Here is a 25,874-nt window from a genome sequence, read left to right on the forward strand (position 1 = left end):
TGACAATAAAACCCAGCGGATAACATTCATACTCGCATGAAAACAATTAATATAATTTTACATTTATGGATCACTTTGAAAATGATCGTCAAAAAAGTCGATGTAACTGTATGAATTTGCAGGGTTCAATTTGGTTGAAACATTATAGTATTTAGTGAAGTTACATATGATCTTAATTATGTAAATGAACATAACTTTTTATATGAAACGTTTGGTTTAAAATCCGTTCTGAATCGAAAAGTGCTCCGTGGTATGCGTATGTTTTCGTTTGTAATTTGAATAAAATGCGCGCGCCTCGAGTAGTTCTTTTGCTGGCAACACCGGGGCGCGCGTGTCGTAGCGCCGCTACTCGCAGTCAGTGCCGACCAGTCGCGCGGTGCGTCAGTTCGTCTTCGTCGTCGTCGCGCTCGTTCTTTTTGTTTACCGGCCATCAGGTGTGCACGTTATTGCGTCTCGATCGTTCGCGTACCCTACCGTTCCGAAGTACGGCGCATCCTACCGTTGAAAATACATGGCGTAAAATTCAAGACCAAACAAACAGTGCTTCGTGTGAAACATGTGTCGTGAATTTTGCGCCATGATTACGCGCGCACGTGATACCCCACCGTTGTGTTGTTGTGATTGTTTATCAATTTGAGTCGACTCGCAAGCCGCGGATTGGGAGCCTCTGACCGCCCGCGCTCGCTTCCCGCCAGTGTCACTGCGGCCGGTTATCTCTCGTTGACACATCAACCGCACATGCTCGTCCTGCAATTATAACGCACACTTTGACGTTTGCGCAAATATTTGAATTTGGCGCCGAAGCGCGCATTCGCTAGTTTGACGTTTGTTATAACAATGCGAAAAACGGCCATGTGTTTACATTGTATATACGTTTAAAACTATCCCTCGATGCGTCGTCGCTAATTAAAACTGCATCGCTTCAATTGACCCTCTTAATTAATCGGCACCTTGCATACGTTAACGTTTATTTATTTTTTGCTATCGGAAAAGGGGGGGAGTTATTAAGTCGAGAATGTTTATTCAGAACGGGTGCCGCGCTGGAGAACGCCTGCCCTCGCACAAAGGCAATGAAAGAAACTTTTTTATTCGAAATAAAAAAAAAGTAACCAGACATGGCCGCGCATTCTTCGGTCCAGACAACGGATACAACATCGCTCGCTATCCACAAGATATATAATGGGGTCCCGTTTAAAACTAACGATCCTTATAAACGGAAATCGGACGTGAATAATAAATCTGTGGACGTACATACCTACGTACATCTACATATATACAAATTTATCGCTTTGTTTTATAAAATACATATTCACGAATACCTGCTTTACCTAGAATACGGTCAGTTAGGTAAAATAAATAGAATACGGAGGGTCGGCTCTTCTCGGAATTACTTATTGCCAATACTATCTGCGGTGATTTATGGTGTTTGCTTAAAGGATTTCGAAACCTAATGCGCGTACATATCTACGGGGATTACGATTGTGGTTTTTTCGGGCGAAACAGATAACCGTTTATTAATAGTTCTTTGAAATTTTAACCTCCCGTCGAAAAAAGCGCAGTCGATCCGGTTCTGGTGTCGCTGCTGCAAACTTTGTTTTACAACTTCCAAAACTTCCCCAAAGTTTCCCCGCGAGTGTGTATATAGACTCTGGAATGTCTACAAATGACTGAATAAATATTTTACCTGTATTTTTCACACTTGTGGCATCTCGATGTGTCCATAGATATTTTATACTTTATTTTTGTATAACTTTAAACTGACATTTGACTATCAAGAGTGAGAATCAATTGACCTCGCAGCGAACAATTTTTTATTGTTTACTCATACAGGCGATTTTTTAGGCATTTACATTTTTGTATGTATGTACATATCTGTACAACTTTTGAGATATGTTTGGACGATCAAATATTTTTTCTCATATTTAACTGTCATTGTTTTAAAATAAAAAAAGTACTTTTTAGCTACGTGACGTGATTTATGTCATCTATAAAATCTCATTCAATGAATGCATACATTTTCTATTTAAAATTTAAACTAGCACTATAATTCTCTTTCTGTATAAAGGTGGACTTTTTTTTATTAAACCCAAAAATTATCTACCTTAATTTTCTGAATGTTCTTACTAATAAATTATACACATGTACAAAATTTATATTTTAGTGCTCATCAAATTTAATTTTTTTTTAATTTTACTCGAAGAAAAATTAAAGCTAATTTTGCTGCTTTTTTACCATAATTTATAAAAATCCTATTTTATATATAGAAAATGGAACACCGTTGGTGTAGATTGAAAGTTGTAAATTCGTCTTGAAATGTGTCTTTGAGTCTACGACTGTGACAGTTGAATGCCGTCTTTTGCTATACAAAATTACCGAGAAAAGATCCATTCAAGTAGTTTTTCACAATAATTTCCCATGACAGCATATTCTTTTTTATAATGTACTAAAGCTGATTTTTTTTGTAATTGAAAATTAGACACAATCATTTATACATATGTTTAATTAACCTTATTCATTTCGTGTATCATCGACCTAACTATACACGCGTTCCGGTGATGTACACTCAATATACATGTAAACATATGTAAAAGTTAGTTATTTAGGTCTAAAGAAACAATAAAGAATATTAGTTTTAAACAATCAATACGATAGTCAAAGTCAAAAGAATTCAACAAGTTATATACATCAATTATTACCAAGCATCGCAATATTCTGTAACGTAATAAAATTGAACTTACTAAATATTTATTTACAAAAATAATAATCAAAAATTCCGTGCGAAACAAAAAATCCTACTAGAAAAACACTCATACGTTTAACTGCAGTGATAAATTGATACTCGAATTTGTTGTAAATTTTTTTTTTACCTCCGATAATTATATATTTTAATTATTAAAATGTGAATATTTTATTCAACATATTTATAAAAATATCCACACACAGTAAAGAAAAGATTAAATTCGTAACTCAGTGGCAAGCAACCTTTTTTCGCGGCGGGCCCCAACCGAAAACCTGAGAAAGCACATGCTGCAATTCTCACAAAAAACAAGTTATATTTTCATCTAATATAAAATAATGTAATATTGTACAAAAAAATATTTACAAATTATTATTAATATTTTAAAATTATTTACGGTATAAAAAACGAAAAATTGTATAATATGTATAAAAATTTTTAAATAAAAAAAACAATACTAAAAGATTTTGCTTTGGATTTCTATTGATATTTTTACTTATACTTTCAGGCCTCTTACGCAGGCCTCTGGTTGCTTATTACTTATTTTAGGAAGAACAATAATACTGGTCAAAATATTTTTTACTTGTGAACTTTTTTCGGTTAAAGGTAATATCATATAATATTTTTATATTAAATTTAGTTCATCTTAAATAGTTTTCTTTCTTCGACTTTCCATATTTTTGTATAATACAAAAATCAGAGAAAGAGTCAGCGATATCTTCAGTGAATAGAATCACTTGTGTTCCAATTATAAAGATTTTTTTCAGTTAAACGAAAATCATATAATTGCGCAATAATTATAACGGGTGTTTAAACCTTTTAACATTTAGCCAACGGATCGTTTTTTCGCCACCAGTTGCATGAAAACAGATAATTTTATTAAGTATTTCGCGTTACGAATATTTTTTTTTTAAATTACAATTTTTGAATTAATATCGTAATATTTTTTCATATAATATTCATTTAATAGATAGCAGCACAATATGATTTAGATTTTTCTGGTGTATAAAAAATCGGAGGTCACAAAAAATAGATTTTACCCGTCTCGTGGATTACCATCAGCGAACGTAACGGGTAGAAACTTGCTGACCCGTCGGTTAAGTGTTAACTTGTATCAATTCATGATAAAATTGAATTTAAAATAAGAGTCAAAATTAAGATTTATCCAATTAATAAACCCTTTCTGTTCGGTTTTAACGCTTGCGGTTTATTGACGCACTTCTGCGAGCGCGCTTCAAATCGATTGCCATTCGATTAATCATAATCTGATTTTCTCGTCTTGTCACAGAATTTTAGATTTATCACAAACTGTTCTCAAAGTCACTAAAAGCGCGTTTCGCATTGCTGAGAATTATTCACGCTCTTGTGCCAAGGGTCGTTGATTCGCCGTCTTATTGGTGACATCAGCGGCTAACGGACAGAGAAACGCTCTTGAGGCTATCTATGGTTTCTCGGTTTTGGAACACGACATCTCAGTACTACACTCTGAACTTATCATCAGCCTTGACCGTCCATATGAATTTAAATTAGTGCGTCGCGCGATTGTAATAATGACCGATCGTTGACTTGAATATTTGCCCACTCGTTCTCTCGCTTGGGCCGTAATTATTCATTAGCCCAATAATCCATAACAAGCTCCTCGGTGGTCTTGGTTGATGATGTTCATCAGTGAAAAAATAGGCTGCTGGAATTGTACGTAAAATGTAAACAAAGCAATGGACACGAATAGCTTGATAGGCGATGAGTCGATACCGACCTTTTGTTTTATATTCGCGAATTTCCACAGTTTTTATTTCGCTCAAAATTTAATTTTCAGTTTCAGATACAAATTCGCACATTTGAGTGAAAGAGTAAGTGTATTGGGATACGCGAAAATCGAACGTGAGAGAAAATTAGATACGCGTGGTTAGAGTTAAACCGATGATGTGTAACGCTCTTTTGAAAACTTAACAGCTTTGGCGTTTATTGATTAGAAAATTATTTTACTTTAAAATAGATTGAAGTTTATCTAGTCATGCAGACATTTTTTCAGAATATTTTTTTAAAACGTTCCATTTGACCTTTTGACATGTAACGTAATTCTACTGACTACTTACTCGTGAGCCGTAAACTGCCATTGTTTGTATATTTTCTGTGCCACACAGATAGAAGTTCAGTTTTCAACTTTTCATTTGGTAATATGTTATTGGTTTATCGCGGCTTGAAACGCACAAATTTCGCGGATACCGTGGTATTTTTCGTGTCAGAATTATACGATTGTGATTAGAAATTATATTATATGAGTCAAAATATAAGCGGCCGGAATAAATATAAGATGTTCAGAATTAATATTAATTGATCGGAATTTGTATTAAATGGTTAGAATTTAAATTGGACTGATCAGAATTTATATTAAATGCTAAGAATTATTTTGACAGATGGTCAAAATCATTTTTGTAGTTGGTAATATTGTTGTTACTGCTGTAACGCTGAAGATTGGTACTGGTCGATCTATCATTCGCATGTTAGCAGTTCATAATCATTATCAAAAGCTAAGGCCAACTTATTAAGTTGAGATCGCAACATAACAAGCGAAGCGTGCTCTCCGCCGCCGCTCTGTCGTTATACCCACTTCGTTCGTCGCTATGAATGCCTTCGCTTCCTACATAAAATGAAGTAGATTAGTTGCAGATTCGTTGAGAATTATTCATGGGGTGTTCAATGTTCTGGTCAACAGTTTTGCTGCGAGTGAGATATTTTATAAGATATTTCTAAAATAAATAATTTATTGCATATTTATATATTTAATGTTATATTATTTTTTAAATCCCATGATTGTCCTATATTTTTATTCTAACCACTTGATATTTATTCTGGCCCTGAATAATATAATTATGACCACTGTTAATAAAATTCTGATCGAGATTTAATTTTTATTCTGACCCAAAGTTGATTTAAATTATAGATGTGTTCCACGCTAATAATAATTTGCGGGCTACCGGTAGCCCGCGATCGACTGATTCGCTTTTTAATCGTAGATTATCACCCATTAACTGTATTTAACCTATTATTTCCCTTTGCAGCTTCGTTCGGTTATGGCTGAAGAATCGTCGCGATGATGCTTAGTGGTCACCAGTGGACTCTAGCATAAATAGAATCTGATATAAAAAGTGTTTAGTTTTATTGTGTATTGTGAAGTAAAACGACCATCATCGTCGCAATGTTGGCGCCGAGGCCAGTTTCCCGGCGCTCCGGGGTGTGAGATGTTGACGGTTGTAACTGATATGAGAGCCGCCGTAAGGGGCCACAAGGGGAAGCAGACAGTTTTGGGCCTGAGAGGACAGCAGCCGATTGACGATGATGGTGAAGTGTCGTCCGGCGGCATGGGCGTAGTGTGAGGCGGCGTGAGCAGTGAGGGAAGTAGGAAGATGCCTCACGCGCACTCCGCGGGTCCGGCGGAGGCTGCCGGCGACGACCTCGGGTCCACTGACGAGGTCAAAGTCTTCAAGGATGAAGGCGACGTCGAGGACGAGAAGCGCAGCTCCGAGCTCTTCGAGGAAAAGTCCAGCCTCATAGACCTCACCGAAAGCGAGGTGAGTCCTGCTATTTATTTATAACATGACATGCGCAAGCCCAATGCGTTATAATGGGATCATTTCACACAATATACATACATATATGAACACAATACACAATTTTTGTGACGATACCAGACTACGAATAAATTCTGGGATTCGATGACGTGTCTTTAACTTTCCGATTTTTATTAATAGTGTATTTTTAATAATGAATTCATCCCATGGTTCTGGATTATCTGTGTAAATGCAGTTTATTGTCGAGATCACACTGTCTAATTACTATGTTACTGAACCACTACACGGTTTTGAACCAAGACAATGAAGCTCAAGTAAAACAAGATTTTCACCACCAATATAAAATAACTTGTTTTATATGTAAAAGTACATGCTGATTTAAGATGTCATACATATTTTTTCTAATAAGGAAGAGTATTATATATTTTTTTTAGATTATTGTCAGTTATATGTATTATTTTTCTTGAATTTAGCTCCATTAAATTTTTTTTTCACAAAGATTCAATAACTTTATTTATGTGCTAAAATATCCGCTCATTCTAAAACAGTCACTATATAAGTTTCAAATTCTTACAACTTTGAGACGAGTATTATATAATTAGAACTTTTTTATAGTGTTTCGTTGAACACTAAAAATTTGCTAAAATCGGCATTTATTACCTTTTGCAATTAATAAATAAGATAGCGAGGAGTGTAAATAAAAATAAAATAGACGTTTGTGTATTTTACTTATAATATTTATTTACGTAACTTCTGTGGATAATTGTATTGAAATCGTAAAAACATTTTCATTATATTTTATGATTGATCCCACCGTTTTGTTTACACAACTAAGTAGGTTATTCATTGAATTAAATAACTTTCACATACGGTCATATAAATATGAAATATAAAGCAACCATACAAATTTATATATCTGCTATACATTGAATACCGTGTGCAAAATTTTGTGCGTTTCGTCATTTCAACTTCATAGGACGGAATAGCGTAATCCGTAACGTCTCAGACTATTAACTCTGAGGTTGCGGGCTCGAGCTCCGGCAGCGGCACTCGAATTTTTATTTATAAATAAGCGCTATTATTAAAAAAAAAACAGCCCCAATTGCAGTAACATCTATTGATTATAAATTGTATAGCACATACTAATTGCTAATATAAATGTCCCCAATTCCTATACTTTCAGTCTGGTGGGTAATACTTACTTTATGTATTCATTATGTTTGATTGACTTACTTAGTTGCTACAGATTTGCCCGTTGTAACGCATTGGGCTTACGCCTCTCAGATTACAACGGAAGATTTAATAAAAATAAATAAATATAACAAAACACACGTTAAACTGCGTATTTACCATAACGTATTAATTTACCGCTTTTATCAAAGATGTTACTAATATTATATTAATTAAAATAATTTAAAAAAATCGGTATACAAAATTCCAGAGGGTCAAAACGTTTTTATATTGTACATATACAGATTTTTTTTATCAATATATTCCATATATTATATATTCGTAATAGTAAAATCAGTGAATCGAGCACCAATAAAATATTTAAATATTTTTAACACTTTACGGTCAATATACGCGGTGATATTCGCACGGCACCCAACCGTGCAACTTTGATATTTTATTTGATATTTGCACAATGTAACAGACAAACAAATTTCTCTCAAATACTAAAAAATGTAATGAACAATGCACCTTCAATAGAGATACACACGCGTGAAATTTATACATATAATATATTCTAACACATAAAAATTTAAATTTCATATTTATTTTATTGTGGTGTGGACTCACTGTTTTTTTCTAAAAAAAAATTATTTAATTCTAGGATTTGTATTTTTTCAAACTAAAGCTATTTCCGGGACTATAACTTCTCTCCATTTACACGAGTGAGCCGAAATTATATATTTACGTTGAATTTTTCTCCGATATCGACTTGTCTCCTCTGATATTGTCTGGACCGAATCATCACCAATGAACTGACACATCTTCAAAATTGTTCTAGTTTCCTGGAGGATCATATTCTGAAATGCGCCGTCACGATTTTATTGCTTTTGACGTGAATTTTTGCGTTCTGAGAAGTGATTGTTTTTGCGCCCTCCTATTGATGAAAATTCGATTTGAATTCGATTTGACGTCCTGACGAACAGTATGGTACGAGATGCTTTATGAAATTGACTGAGACTTTCGGTAATTAAAATGCGATGAAATCATTCCCCGTGTTATGAGGATTGCCGTCTTCTTGCTTTCAATGTCATTTCCTGAACTCGAGAATTATTTTGAGAGATGTGCATTTAAATTAATACTTTGTTCCGTAAAACAAATTGTTTGTGCATTTATGTGAGGTATATCTTCGGATTTTTTTTAGGAAAAGGATTTGTTTCAGAGAGTTATTCATAAGGTGTTCACTGTTTTGACCAATGCTCGCTCGTAGTGTACAAGTAATTCGTTTTATGAAACAATTATTTTATATATTTTACATTAAATTGCCCTTTAAGATTTTATTTTGCTATATTCTGAATACAGATAATTCCTATTTTTCATTCCGAATAGATTGTTCAGTAACTCACCTCGATATTTATGTTAGGAAAGTTAACCTGAGGTTAACCTAACTCTCAAACACAATACAAATTGAAAACGTCGCGCAACATATGCGATTTGAGTTCATGACCTTTAGATTCTATGACTTATCCCATTGATCTATCGTTCATATATATCATAACTTTAGATATTTTTACTAGTCTGCAGTGTGTGCGATTCTAATCATAATGATAGAGCGATGGGTGTGCCCGAATTGTTTGTTGATACACATTGATAAGACCGCTGTAAGAATGTCGCTTAGCCGAAAATGTATCAGTTAACATTATAGCCGGTCCCAGGCATCGATGTATTCGAGTTTTGCAACGCCCAAGGTTCTTCTTTTCCAGACCGGCCAGTTTTAACACTTGTGTGTGTATTTTTTTCCTCGACTCAGGCGTGGCTCGGTTTGTTTTGTTAATTCCAACTTTGGCTTCGCGGCTCCAAAATGTATATTCAATCGGAGGAGGTGGAATTATTTGAAATGTGATCAATCCAAACATTGAGACTCGTGTGAACATTTCGTTTGTTGATTCTGCTACGACAGTAGTGGGCTTGAGCGCGATCAAAGACCACGATTTTTTTTCTACCAACGCGTAAACATTTTGGCGGCGATACCGAAATAACCCTTTTTACTAATTTCATATCCGATGATATACAAACATATGGTTATGCTTCTTGCGTTGCCGCCGTCACCTGTTAAAGATGATAGCTGTATAAATGAACTTCTAGGCTTTTCTTATCTCATCTTACGCTTTCAGTTTTCGTTCGGCAATCATCAGTTTACGCTGCTAATCAATGACATCGAAGCAATCACGTTAACCTAACTAAAACAGTGTTGTTATACAGTTTTTTTAACATTAATTAATAAAAAAAATAGCACGCTTTGGAGGCGATTCTATTCCTTGTTTGGAAAGCTTATTGAATATAGAATTTCGTCAACCACTACTGAGTTTTTTAGTTGTGTGGAGATATATTGATTGTAGGCTGTAAAAATAGTAATTAATAAAATTGGTATCGCTGATTTTTACAAACTTGTATCAGAATTAGTGATTATTATATAATTAGGTTTTCTTAGCTTCTCCTAATCTCACGGTCACAGTCAGCTATGTAGTTATTATTTCTATGAGCTATATTTCTGACCTAAAAACATACAAAAAAAGGGCAGAATAGAAAGCGTTTTCTAATATATTTTTCGATTGAATTTGTAAAAAAAATCGTGAACGTCTTTTTTGTGTATCGAAATAGAATCTTATCAGTATATTATCAAAATATTGTTTATGCTTCTTATTTGAATTTAATTTGGCAATTAATTTAGAAAGTATAGCTCCTAAATATTGATTTATTCTACCTTAATTGTAATTAATTATTCTAATCTTACATACCATTTAAATATTTAGGGCTCATATGGTTCACATAGTTCAATTGAAAAACAATACTAAATGACTATATGGTTTACGCTTGATTTAACGATGTTTTCACCTGTTGAATATCGTCCGCTGTTGAGATTTATCGGTTAGCGTTTTTTAAGAGTTTTTTGCCCTTTTATTTCTTTTCTCGCGCTCCCCCGCCCTATCCACCTGATCTGATGAGACCTTCCCTAATTCTATTCTAACACACACACGCTCTTATTTCGTGACTGAAAGGAGAGGCTTTCGGGGCTGTTTTGTTGTGACACGTTTTATAGCGTCGGGCCCCATTATGTCCGATATCCTGCGCCGGATCTGTTGATCCTACCCCCGATTCATCCCCAATACGTCAATCACCCGGTCGATCGAACCATTCACTCGCGTTTTTTGCGCACTAATCTGCTTTGACGCAGACAGAAGTTTTTTGTCGATATATTTGTGTTTTGTTTGCAATGCAATCTTTCACACGGTGAATCGGCGTATTTCGCGGAATCGGAGGACTAATTTATTTCGCGGTTATCTATAGTCTCTATCTAGATTTTGGTATGCGGTTTACCTGTGTGTGCTATGTGCGCAAACCCGCATTCTTCGCCGAGTCCTTCCAATCGGGGCTCTCAAATAATTTAGGCGCGATCAGATTCTGAATCAAAATATTATTTGTTTAAGTGTATCTGATCGTCGTAAATATATAATTTAATAAATATAAAAAAAAACTTTTATAAAAGTTATTTATGAAACATTTACTATGGTATTCAAAACATTTACTTGTTGTTTTGTATGTATTGTTTTGTATAAATGTGACTAGCCCTATTTTCTTTTATGTAAACCTGAATTTACTTTGATGCTATGCTTTTATTTCTACGTTATTATAATTTACTTTTAACGAGTCAAAATAATGTCAAAATGATTAACTTATTTAATAAGTATCTGATTAAAGTTATGCCCTTTCAATTTATTTTTTCCATTTCTCAAGATTTTTTTTCTTGCTGTTTTGATTTTTAGCGGATATATATATATCGCTTATATATATATTTTAGCGCATTCAGTTTAAGAACCACACTTCCATCGCGAAAATGCCGCTTCCAAGCAAGCGCCGCACGGGGCGGCTGTCCGCCCCTCTATATACGCCACTAATTCAATGCCTTATATTACGGTGTCTACAAATTCATCAGAGTACGGCCATTAGTTTAGCTCCTTAATATTTATTAACTGTATTTATCCATTTTTTTATTATCTTGTCGATAGAGTAAAATAAACGTGCTGCGACTGGCATCAACTCTTGATCGGTTTTGCTCTGAAAAGAATGAGGATGATATTACTTGGTAGTTTTAAGCTATACACTCTTAGTGTATGACGCCACGACGGCGATACTGCGTACCCTACGTCGATCGCTCGATTTCGAACGACCGCCTCTAGCAGCGTCCGTTATCGATCGTATCGCAAACACGTTTTTCGGGCATGTGTGACGACTCTGCTCCTCTCCGGCGCGCGTTGCTTAATTGATCTCTCGGCGGTAAAATCGACGCCATTAGGCGTCGCGGGGGTCCGCCGTTTAAATAACGACGCGTAAAAATCACTCTCTCGTCAAGTTACATAACGAGGAGAGGAGACCGTGTGACCGGTTTCGGAGGTGCTGTACAGAGGCGGTTCAAGTTTGGTCCCCATGCACTTCGTGAATGTCATTCACTGAGTCATCGATGCGAAAAAGATATCCAGCTCATCATAAGGTGTTGTACATTCTTAATCAACCTGACGATGTCATGCCTAGAGTTTCTTTAATCACACATAGAGGTGTCAAATGCCTTCACAAATAACAGCGTTCATTGCAGTTCTGCTGGAGATCTATTCCTCAGCATCATAATAGGGCTACCAACCAGGGCCGTCATTTTAGCCTTTTCCAGGGATGGGTACTGGTAGTCAGTGGTTGATGTTTTCATTTCATTAAGATTCTTGGTTTTACATTAAATGACACGCATTTTCTGGCTCGCTACCGAGAACTTTCATTAAGTCATGTTGGGATTGGTTTATTCGTGTACGTTAGGTTTGGGTTTGAACAGCATATAATTTAATCAGTTGAATTATATTTTCGCTAGTAGAAATATATATCTACTCATGAAAATGTATTTTGATTTTACTACTGAAAATAAAACTTCAGTAACATTTATACATCGCATGTAAATAAATAATGGTGTAATGTAAATAAAGTATGTAAATGTATATATTACTACGTATGAAAAAGTTGAAATATAATTTTACTAGCACCTGCCGGATAAATTATATTTTCACTGGTAAAAATATATATTTACCTGAATAAATGTATTCCGATATGGTTTCAATGAAATAACGCATTTTAAAAAATATTTTCCGGATAGATTCGAGATCGTAATTTTAATTTTAATAATTATAATTGTAATATATACTATATTACTACATATGGAAAAGTCGAAATCATATACTTTTATTAGTACCTGCCAGATAAATTATATTTTCACTGGTAATAATATATATTTACTAGGTTATTGTATTCCGACATGATTTCACTGAAATAACATATTTTTAAAAATAAATTAGATTTTCTTCTGAGACCCGAGAATTTTTGACCTAGAATCAGGTCATTTCTGCTTTTTTAATATTTCGATTTCATTAATGCTTCCTCTACACTCTCTGGAAGTTACCGAACCAAAGGTCTACCGAATATGGTCGAGGTCGCCGAGACATTAGAGCGGGCAGACCCGAGCTCGACCGAAGTAGCCCCGAATTAACACATTATATTTTCCGTCCTTGCCCAACCATGGCCTACTTCCAGAGAGTGTGGAGGAAGCATAAAAATCGTAGTATCTAACCAAATTCGGGGGGGGGGGGGGACAAATCACATCCCTGCTACCAATTTTATTATATTAACCCATCTGCATTTAGGATATTTTAGAAAACAAATAAAAAACTGGTGATTTCTTTGTCCATATTCTTGTCAATTGAGTCAAATGAACGTGATGCAACTGACATCTCATATTACTATTGAGTAATATATATAAGGCGAAAGTTTGTGTGACATAATACGAGATGGATCGTATAAATATTTGCTCAAAAATGAATGACTCAGCGTGCGTATCCAAGCGTGACTGGATAATATCTGCTTATGGATGCCACAACATTGTGTTCAAAAGGCCCTACGCTTCGACGTTGCAATTTCCTGAGCCGGCTCTGTCGTTGAGGTACGGTACGGTTACTGTATACACATACCCGACTCTCTGGGTTCAGTTCCCTCTAACGAGAGGGCGTACTCCGGAGATGGAGCACCCCAAATACGCTGCGGACAATAAATAGCACGCACAACACACATATCGCCCGGGGCGCACCGAGCAACTCGCATCGTCTTCGGTCCCGTTCGGACCCCGACCCGGACCCGTCTGGCCCTCTCACTCCGGCTCGGAGGCTTTCAGCATCTCGGCTCCTCGCTCTCGTTGGGTTTACCTTGTTAAAGGCAGGTAATTCGTAGCCTGGCCGGTTCTTTGGTCTCGCGCCTTGTACAGGCGTGAGGTAATTTTCGTCCGCGTGGAAGGGGCCATTTTTTACGTTGTTTTGCCTCTCGTTTGTTGAATTATTATGAATCAAAGCCTTAACGCGGAATGTATTTAGGGACGCTAATTAATCGACTTGAAAATGTGTTGAATCAAAATAAAATACGTTGAAAGTTACGCGATTAATGTGTTGGGACTTGGGACATATTTTAATATAAATTGACTTTTTGAACAAAAAAAAAATATGTACATAAACTTGTTTATGATTTACCAATGCTATTAACTATCATTTAAAATATGGAATCTTAATTCAAATTGACAGGGGCGATTAAAGATTCCTGTCGACGCTTCAAGCTCATAGTGCTAAAAGGATGAAATGCTGTAACCATCAGTTCTAGATTAACGTTGTGATTTTTATTTTGTTTTTTTATTTTGTAATGCTACAAAATGTCATATATAAGTAAAATCTCTTGACATAAATATTAAAACTTTTGAATTAAAAGATATAATAAATAGTTTTTGGTTGTATTTGTAGATCTGTTAAATTATTTCTTCAGTGGTAATCAATCTGTGAGTCGCGTAAAATTAAAGTGGAAACCTAATTAACTTACTTCCAAAATATGTTTAATTTTTATTTTTTAAATAAATATTTACAAATAAATTTAAAATCATCTTAAAAACAGAGCTAATGTGGGTCAAATTAAATATATTACATAATTTATGGCTTTTTCAAGCAGAAAAAAATTACGTTCCACGTGTGTATGTACAAAATGACAAGGAAAAAATCGTAATATTTTAGTCGTAACATATAGAACAAACATTAATTCTATACATGGCAGAACAATAAACTTTAGTATTTGAGGGTAACCGTCGTTAAATATCTGAGGTCAAAGAATAACAGTTTATCCGTTCCGTGGATTACCATCAGTGAATATAACTGGGTAGGGACTACTTGACCGGTCGTTTAAGTGTTAAAGTTAAATAAAATATATTTTTAGATAATTTTTTTTAAATATTGAAATCGCTACAAAAATACCAATTTTCTATTTTTTTTTATAAGGTCTAAAATAAAAATGTTTTTGTGTTTTGACAAAGCTATTTATAAAAAAATCTAAAATGAAGACTATTGGATAATACTGCACTATATTAACGCCACAGCTCAAAATAATTATAAGAGGTCAATCCATTGCAAGCTCATTCATTTTATAATGAATTTTAATTGTGTCATTTTTATTTTATTTGTTCCTTTTTAATTCCATTAACATTTACATGAAATCTAATGACACATAAATAAATTTATTAAGGTATGGATTATAACGTAGTGATTTCTCGGCAGTTGCATTTTATAAGGATAATTAAAAAATAGATAATATATACATGTATGAATTTTATCGAAACAAGAATTATTAGGTCATCGTATAATATATATTTCACTAATAGCTTTACTTAATGTAATTAGTAAAATCAAGGAATAGTTCAAGACCTTCAACTAAAAATTACCGGTTCAAAGCTGACTCATTGCAATAATAACTATACGGTTGTAGATGAATCTTGTTACGCTAAATATGGTATTATTAATTCACGACGACATTTTAGTTGTGTCATTATTGCAGCTGATGTGGGAAATATATTTTATCATAAAACAAAAAATATACAAATAAATAAGTTAAGATTTTGCTTTTTGACGGTTGTTTGATTTGTAATTGTAACTAATTAAATAGCAATAATGACGTGATTATATATTGCGATCGTAATCTGAAATGTTTGTCATTCGAGATATACATATATATAAAAAGTTTTATGCATCACCAAAAATGTATCAAATTCTAAAATATCACGTTTATCGCAAAATGAATCTAATATTGTGCTACTTTCCGAGTTATTGTGTTAAATATATAGGTCATGGAGGTAAATGTGAGCTAGTTTATAATTTCCGGGAGTTGGCAAAAAGTTGTTAATGTGTATATCATAATATCAGATTACAGGTAATCAAATTTCAGTAAATTTAGGTCAAGATCAAGGTGCAAATATTATATAAATAATTATTATTTTATTCACAGATTTTTTTATTAATATTTTAACGAACTCGACTCACATAAAATACAATTCACTATCTCCTCGCCACCATTTTAATTGATTCAAAGAAAAGTAATAATGGAGTTGAAGCGAACCCGTTTTCTCACCGGCTACTGAGGAGGTATAAATATCGAGAGTTCGATGATGGTCTCACTATAAGATCTTCACAGCCTCAACTCGCAACCGTAACGAAACGATTATCGACGGAGTATAAAAATGATTAAAACACACAAGCACATGACCGGTAAACGAGTAATAAATTATTTATTTAAGAAAATCAAATGAGACGGGTCGCGAAAGGGTTAAACGCGGCAAAGGATGTCGATTAAATCAACCGACCGTGTGATGAGCAATTTGGTACGAAAACATATTTTAACAGACCAACGTAAACACACATGTCAGAGTAAATAAATTTCGTTCCCTCTGATGCAGGGACGGCCATTTCTTATCAAAACATTAATTTAAAAAATGGTAATTTTCTAGTAATGGAATAACACTATTAGAAATATGTTTCTCAACTTTGTGTTCATTTGATAGCTCGTTTCTAATAGATCAGGCATTTTCTGTGAAGTTTGACGCAAATTCTTTAAAATATATTGCATTAATGATTTACATAAATCAACTAGGAATCATTGCAAATAAATTAAAAAATATTTTTTTAATGAATTCATGCAAGTTTAATCAAATAAAATTAAGTTAATAAATAATACATAAATAATTTTTTTAATGGTTCTTTTAAAATTTAATAATATATATAATATATTTATAATTTAAATGTATCAAATTGTAACCGCAGAATGAGTTATTTCTTACTCATGCGGAATTACGTAAAAAAGTAAATAAATAAAGATATAATATATTTATTAATATAAGTCTGCCTCAGTAACACATCAGGCGTTAACCTGGAGCGTTTCAGCGTGAAATAATAATCCAGATCAGAGGTAAGCAAACTTTTTTTGTAAAGGGCCAGATCGTAAATATTATATGCTTGACGAGCCAGAAAGCAATATTATAGTGAGCCTAAAAAACGCTATTTTTTAAACTTTCAAACGCGGTGCAAGTTTTATATATGAGCACTGTTTTTTCTTGTAGTTATAAGTTATAACTAGGTAAGAAATCCAATGATATCTGCAACAAAGACTAATTTTCAAAATCATTTGATAATAATAGCCAAGGACGGGCTTTTCCATTAATAAAAATTTCAATAAAAGTTCACCAACTTAGGATATTCGGCTTAATAAAAAAAATAGCCACTAAATTCACGAGTGCATCGATGACAGAACTGGTTCAATAACACATGATATATTGATATTATTCCCATAAAGTACTTTCTAGCGAATAATACAATGAATAATCAGAGGCTTTGAATAGCGAAAAAATACTTTGTAGGGAAAAATTATGTTTTAAACTTTTCTGCGAGTTGTGAATATCGTGTCGAATGGTTAATCTAAACATGATGACGTATAATGCTTTGGTAACACACTCCACTCTGATTTTAATTCACGACATTTCCATTAGTGATGAATACGGGTAATACAACGAGAATCAAATATCGTAAAAAGCGTTGCACGGGGCACTGAAGACGCTGTTCAATTTTAACTGTTTAACGTCACAGTAGAATGCGAAGCAATGAGAGCACCACATACGTTATTATCTAACAACTCTTCGAAGGTTGACTGTTCCGTAATAGTGCATAATTTATTATTTTAAAGAGTGAAAATTCAATTGTAATTTTAAAATGTAAGATTATGCTTCTACTACAGAAAAGTGAACACACAACATTTATAAATATGGTATTGGTGCTTATTTCCATTTACACTAACTCAATAGCAGCTGATTATGGCTCAATATCACACACCATCGCAGCTCAGTGGAGACTGAAAATGTTATTAAGAAATTATATTACTGATAATTGCTATTCAAAATTACGATTTTTCTTAGTTATATTATGCAGGCGCGTACGGTGAGATACACTCCCTTTCGCTCGCTCGCGCGTTAAGTGACGAGAGTGAGTGAGAGATAAGGGCGTGCGTTACATGTGTTCCGCACGCCCTTATCTCTCACTCATTCTCGTCACTTAACACGCGAGCGAGCGAAAGGGTACCGTACGCGCCTGATATGCCTGATGTATTCGAATTTCAGTTCATTTATTTTTATTCGATAGATAATCGCATATGATAGTTTACTTGAGTGCATAATAAACTACCGGAACTACAATGTGAAGGCTGTATAAAACATCACTTCCGTTTTTTGATCAATTAATATAATTTTATAGAGCAACGTTTTCGATCATAGTAACAACAGCAGATTGTGTTGTTAATTGACATGGCGATTGCGGCATCTATGCAGTAATGAGATTGTCTCGCCTCCGGTCAAACGGCAAATCATTTTTCAATTTGGCCCGGCGCCGACGCGAAAGTGAAAAGACAAACCTAGTGATTTGGTGTACAAACACAAAACACTTTTTTCTCTCGCGAAACTCCCGTTTGATCGTTTGGGTGAGGGTCCCGGGCGAATCGACGCGTTGCCCACAAAGCAAATGCTCAGGCGTTTCCCTGACAAGTTTGGCCCTTCCCTGGGGACGTAAACATCAAAGACGATTCTGGGAAGGTAGACGTTGCCTTTTGAGTTTTCCAGAAAAAAGAGAAAATATATATTTAATATAAACACATGTATCTACTTAGAAGTTTTCTTCTTTTCTTAATATACAACTTTGTTATTTTATCATATTTTCAAAGGGATGAACCGTAGATCTCATAATTTAGTATAATTTGGCACATCTCCAATATTAGTATCCTTTGATTCTTTTAAAGGTTATACAAACTGGCTAAATTTTGGCGATACTCAATCTCAAAAGCTCGCCTCTTCGAAACAATCATATTTATTTTGCTTTTTTTTTCTACCGTTGACGTGTTGTGTGCTTATAACGCTTGTTCTTGAATTAATTACACTAATTGATTCGTACTTTATCAATCCGAAACCACTCGTATCGCCCCGAGCGTTACATAAACGCATTTAACATTGATTTACAGCTCGAGTTATCCACTCCCGTCTTGTCGATTCGAGTCAGGATAAATGCGTATTTACAAATGTGTTTATACGTGTGTATGATTGTATCGAGTGTATTTTATACACGCTGGAAACCTGTCTGTTCTATAATAGATCCGTTCTCGTCAGAGACGCGCTCATAAGTGAAGCTTTATTTATTACGCCCGTGAGCGTTAAAAAATGTTAATTCGGCCCGTGGTCACTTTGCACAAGAGTTTATGTCGCCGTGATGCCATCGGACAAAAATGTTGAAACCGTCATAATAAAATTTTCGATTATTTATAACTAAGGCTCTCGAGCGCGTTAGCGCCTATTTATTGTGTTTATAAATACGTATACACAGGGAGTCTCATAAAAATGTGTACACGTTTTGATCGAGGATATCTATCAACGTGGCATTTTTGAGGAGCTAATCTGTGTATTCAGCCGTTGCTTTTGAATATCTCTTAATAATTTTCGAGTATCAATACAATCGTTTTATTCAAATCCTCTTTAGTTTAACAGAAGTCAGTACCGTTTGTGACTAATGTAATTGTCAGTATCTTACTATCACTGAGTGACAATATAAACGATATCCGCATCATTCAAGCATTGAAATTCCGTATTATTTGAATCGCGATCAAATCATTCGTTTGATATTTTCAGAGCATTTTAAAGTTTCCATTGATCTGCACATCTTTCTTCCTATCAAAGACTGAAAATTGTGCTATTCATTGTATAGCATCCAATGTCGTTATTTTTTTCTATAAATTAATCAACCATTTTTTTTTAAAATCTCTCACTTCAGGGGCCCATTTGGTTTTGAAACAATCTTTGAAGATATTCTATTGCGTGCGGAACGCATGTAACGCACACCCTTATCTCTCACTCACTCGTCACTTAACACGCGAGCGAGCGAAAGGGAAAATATCTCACCGTACGCGCCTGCTATCTATACTTCAATGCCCCATTATAATAATGATAATCAACAGGAATATTTTTTTTCAGTCCCTTTTAATGCTCTATTATTTTTGCTATTCTTGAATTTTTATCTTTTATGAAATTTAAATTAGTTGTAAAAAAATCATATATTTTAAGCAAATATACTGTACGTATACTATACTCATCATATAACTAATGTGACAGGTGAACTTGCATGCTTCTGCATAAATTATCAACTTGTATCGTGAACAGTGCAAAGCGTAATTGGATACTGAATGTTAATACAGTTTCGATGTTTCGTATTAATTTAGTTTATGGTCTAAAAACCAGTCTCACAATAAAAGTTGAGACAAGTTTTAAATACAATTTCATATAAATCCAAAAATTATATTTTTAATTTGAACGGTTAAAAACACTCTTGATTAACAACCAAATTACACAGCTCATCTTCACAGACACTCTCTTACCATTCAATGTATTTTATATATTTTTTTTGTATATCACATTATCACATTTTATTTTCTACACTTATATAATACATGTTGAATTGAATTGTAGAATAAAAATATATAACTCCGTTTAATTTTTATATTTTATAAATCAACATGAAAGCTTGTATACATTTTTATGGCACCGTCTGTATTTATGTATACATATATATTTTATGTGTGATTTATGACTCGCGACGAAAGGTATCGTACCTTAAAATACGATCTCCATCTCGACCGGTTTCCAAATGCGATAAATATCGAAGGAAATTGTGAAAAATTTTAGGTAGTTTGTCTCGGAAGTTTACACCTTTAGTTGAGCGTGTTTTTTTTCAGTCTCTCGTTGACTTTGAAAGAGATGAAAGTGAGGCGACTGAGCGTGAAACGAAATGTTCTGAACCATAATTTATTTTATCTTATTAGGTTATATAGTTAGTCAAAATTTAATGTAACGTGTTATGTCTGTTTTATGATAGTGATTGATTGATCTATTTGAATGTAATAGCTTAACAATGTTCAAATGCTTGCTAACACTCAATTTACTTATCCGAAGTTTCTTCCTGAACTTTCATTCGTCCTTCCCCTGCTCTTTAGTTACAGTCTATCTGCTCATTGAAATACTGAATTATTTACCTTTTAATGCTACGTTTATTTGCTTCAATAAAATGCGGTCAAATATTGCGGTTATATTTTGTGACTATATAATCTAGAGTCTATAGCTATAGTACAAAAATATTTAATTCAACAAATATTATATATAAACTAAAAATACTTATTCTAAAGCGTTGACAGACCCGTTTGTTTCGCCTTCGTTTTGAAAATAAAACTGATGATAGTGAAATGATATGGTGCTTTAAACTATCGTTGATACTCAATTTAACAGTTGCGAAACGTATTTTTTGCTGCTCAAACCCAAACCTAACCTAAACAGTTTTCCTTCTGAATATTTTTTTTACTTAATTACAAATCTCTCGTTATATATGTATATAAAGATTGATTTTCTGCACTCTCATTTGATTTTTTCCTTGATAATCTTGGCAATGAAAGTGAATAGCACGGTGAACATTTTCACCAGCAAACAAAGGCTATGGAACGTCTTCATCAAGGATTTTAGGACGAAGCGATGATTAATTACTTTTGTTGGTTTCTCACACGAAAAACTGGCAATATAAACAGAAGACTAAGTAAATTGAACCCAGGTCATATTTAATATTATTTGAAATTTATATAAATAACATTATACGCAATATAATCATAAAAATGGGTAAAAATTAAATTTCTGTATTTTTAGTAAAATACTTATAACTTCTATATTTTCCAACCGATTTTGATTAACAACAGTTTTTTTATGATATATCGGGATTTAACACTAAAAAAAAAATTGTGTAATTCACAGTACAATAAATTTTTTACTTAAATTTTGCTAAAAATGATCTAAAATAGTTCCTAAACCGATAATCAGATTGGAGAGTGTTATATATGTAGGTTGATAGGAAATTCAATTATCTTTAATCTGATTAAAGGTAATTGGTTTTGCGATTTTATATAAGAAATGACTGTCAAATGTCATGAGTCAGATTTTTCTTTCAAATTTGTAATCTAGTTTTATTAATGTATTTTTTAGATTACCAGAGAAAAGATAAGGCCGATTAGAGTAGTTGAAAAATCATAAACAACTTTTTGCCATTTAAATATTTCCATTAAAAACTTGCACATTTGCAAACATCTCGCATGGACTCACCCTTTTTATGCAACGATTGTAAAACATTTATAACCGGAGATATTTGCAATTAAGTAGTAATAGTTATTTTCAGAATAAAAATACGAAAATTTAACAATATCTTGAAAACTGTTCTACTTTCATTTTCGGATTCAGCGCGTGATTTTATATAAGAAATGACTCAAATATCATGGGTCAGATTTTTTTTGCAAATTTTTTACTAGTTTTTGGTTACCAGGGCAAATAAGACCGATTAGAGTAGTTGAGAAAATCGTAAACAATTTTTTGTTATTTTCCATTAAAAGTTCCCAAAAAATCTTGCATATTTGCAAACATCTGGCATGGACTCACCCTTTTTATGCAGCGATTGTAAAACATTTAAAAATATTTGTATAAATTTAATTTGGTGTTTTTCTCGAGAAATTCTCGAGATGTAACACTGTAAGTAATAAAAAGGGACAAAGAAGATGAAGAGGATAATACGGGGTTATATAAACTATTTTAGTTAATACGATATTAATGATATCTTTAGCTAAGGGGCTGTGCTTTGTATGAAGTTGAAAATGGAAACGCACAAATTTATTCACACGCAATTCAATGTTTTAATACACTAAATAAAGTAGTTTTTGATAGTATGTCCTTCAATGATCAACAAATTTGCTTTCTTCCTGTTTTTTATTTCAGAAATTTGAGCTTTCAAGTGATACAAAATGACTGGTTTATGTATATTTATAGACGTAATGATAAATATGTCTTTTTCTCTCATGGCGATGTGGCAAAGAACTGAGACATGACCATTTGTACAAAAGCTCTCTAATGATTGACATACGTATTAGTCTTCTTTGGCTTCCATCTCTCCTTATTTATAATTGCTCGTTCTAGTTGAGGCTTAAATTAATAAATGATGACTTACACTTATCGTTTTGGTTTACGTACCTTTGCAAACGTAATGTATTCCAATTGGTATGACAAGATTCCGTACTAGCAACCATAAAAATTGTGGTATTTTTGTCAGTCTGTCTGTAGCTCTTAAATGATTGACAGATGCCGTCGAAGGTATTCGGAGCATTCCTCTTCTCTACATCTCGAATGCATCTATTAAAACGCTTCATTTTTTAATGATCATATTTTGAAACCCTTCAGTAATTCTTGAATAGACTCGTTAATTTGACGACACACACCCATTCAAATAAATTACGAATTGCCCCGCGTTGACATGTCTATTATTACATACTATATACGGGTCACGTTGCCCCTCGCGGATCCATTTATGGCTGGTTTTGCCCCCGCGTCCTTGCCGACCCCCTTTTATGGGGTTTGCGCCCCACAGGTGTCACGTCACCTGTTTCGCTACAACACGTCTCCGGGAAAAGCGTACGTAATGTGAGAAATGTCCGCTAAGTTGACTTTTTTTTTGCCCGACGCAGATCGACGACATTCTGTCGTTTATTCAAGGGCCGTACAGATTCCGCGGCGACATGCACGCATCCGAATCGAATTCTGCGTTGAATAGTGTCTTATCGGTCCCCGTTTGGCAGTATTCACGCACGCATTCAAAGTGGAAACACTGTCAATTTTGACAGCCCGCGTGACCGTGAAATCGGCCATTATGACATAAATTTTCACCTTCGCCTCGTTGCGTCAGCGCCGCGCCGTGTGTGTGTGGCAGTTAGCCTGAACAGTATTCTGAGAGCGATGGGTATATATATATATATATATATATATATATATATATATATATATATATATATATATATATATATATATATATATATATATATATATATATATATATATATATATATATATATATATATATATATATATATATATATATATATATATATATATATATATATATATATATATATATATATATATATATATATATATATATATATATATATATATATATATATATATATATATATATATATATATATATATATATATATATATATATATATATATATATATATATATATATATATATATATATATATATATATATATATATATATATATATATATATATATATATATATATATATATATATATATATATATATATATATATATATATATATATATATATATATATATATATATATATATATATATATATATATATATATATATATATATATATATATATATATATATATATATATATATATATATATATATATATATATATATATATATATATATATATATATATATATATATATATATATATATATATATATATATATATATATATATATATATATATATATATATATATATATATATATATATATATATATATATATATATATATATATATATATATATATATATATATATATATATATATATATATATATATATATATATATATATATATATATATATATATATATATATATATATATATATATATATATATATATATATATATATATATATATATATATATATATATATATATATATATATATATATATATATATATATATATATATATATATATATATATATATATATATATATATATATATATATATATATATATATATATATATATATATATATATATATATATATATATATATATATATATATATATATATATATATATATATATATATATATATATATATATATATATATATATATATATATATATATATATATATATATATATATATATATATATATATATATATATATATATATATATATATATATATATATATATATATATATATATATATATATATATATATATATATATATATATATATATATATATATATATATATATATATATATATATATATATATATATATATATATATATATATATATATATATATATATATATATATATATATATATATATATATATATATATATATATATATATATATATATATATATATATATATATATATATATATATATATATATATATATATATATATATATATATATATATATATATATATATATATATATATATATATATATATATATATATATATATATATATATATATATATATATATATATATATATATATATATATATATATATATATATATATATATATATATATATATATATATATATATATATATATATACACACATATATAAAAAAAATGTTCCGCATGGGAGTCGTGCGCGGATGGCCGTGCCGAATCGAACGATTAATTTTCCATAACCGACGAAATGGTAGTTCGATTTGCGAATTTGCTAGTTTTTTGCGCTATTTTGATTGTGTTTGTACTTCCAATTAACGCCAATTATAAACAAACAGGTTTTTGTGTTCATATTTACAAAATAATATTGCCAAACTCTTCGATATTTATTTAGAAAATATGATATGTGACGAAAAACGATTCGAGAAGCACTATCCCGTTGAGTTGGCAGTGAGGTTATAGAACTGCCACTAAAAGTTCTTACTCGATTGTATAACCAATAAAATCTGTTTTGATGTATCAGATTTATCTTTCAGTTACTAGCTTTTAAATATAAAGATAACATAAACTCAATGATTCATATATAATTATTTTTTTCTCTAGCGCGTTTGTGGTTGAACGTATCATAGATTATACCATGATAATGCTTGATCTAAAACACAATCATACATTGCGTTTTTCGTCACAATGAACATATTACAAACTACGTTTATTATACTAGGTATAATCAATAATAAAATCAAGCAAATCAGCACGTAATTGTATATAAAATCACTAATTTAAAAAAAAATATTTGACTTAACTTATCGTTTGTAGAAAAATGGTATCGTATTT

The 25,874-nt window shown here is 32.0% G+C and overlaps 1 protein-coding gene across 21 annotated transcripts in view; it reads left to right on the plus strand.

Moving 5' to 3' along the window:
- Window positions 1-357: 357 nt before the first annotated feature.
- pan (transcription factor pangolin) overlaps window positions 358-25,874 on the plus strand; it is a 210,765-nt gene continuing 185,248 nt past the window's right edge. For all 21 annotated transcript variants that reach the window (XR_015811173.1, XR_015811174.1, XM_088195745.1 and 18 more), the window contains exons 1-2: window positions 358-434; window positions 5,800-6,309. Coding sequence is in view for 19 of the 21 variants with exons in the window: in XM_088195745.1 (XP_088051871.1) it covers window positions 6,145-6,309 (165 nt within the window). In the remaining 2 variants the exon portion in view is untranslated. The remainder of the gene's footprint in view (window positions 435-5,799; window positions 6,310-25,874) is intronic.

Source organism: Plectrocnemia conspersa, unplaced genomic scaffold (genome assembly GCF_051122295.1).
Source record: "Plectrocnemia conspersa isolate PC_06_02 unplaced genomic scaffold, ASM5112229v1 ptg000010l, whole genome shotgun sequence".
Classification (NCBI taxonomy): Eukaryota; Metazoa; Arthropoda; class Insecta; order Trichoptera; family Polycentropodidae; genus Plectrocnemia; species Plectrocnemia conspersa.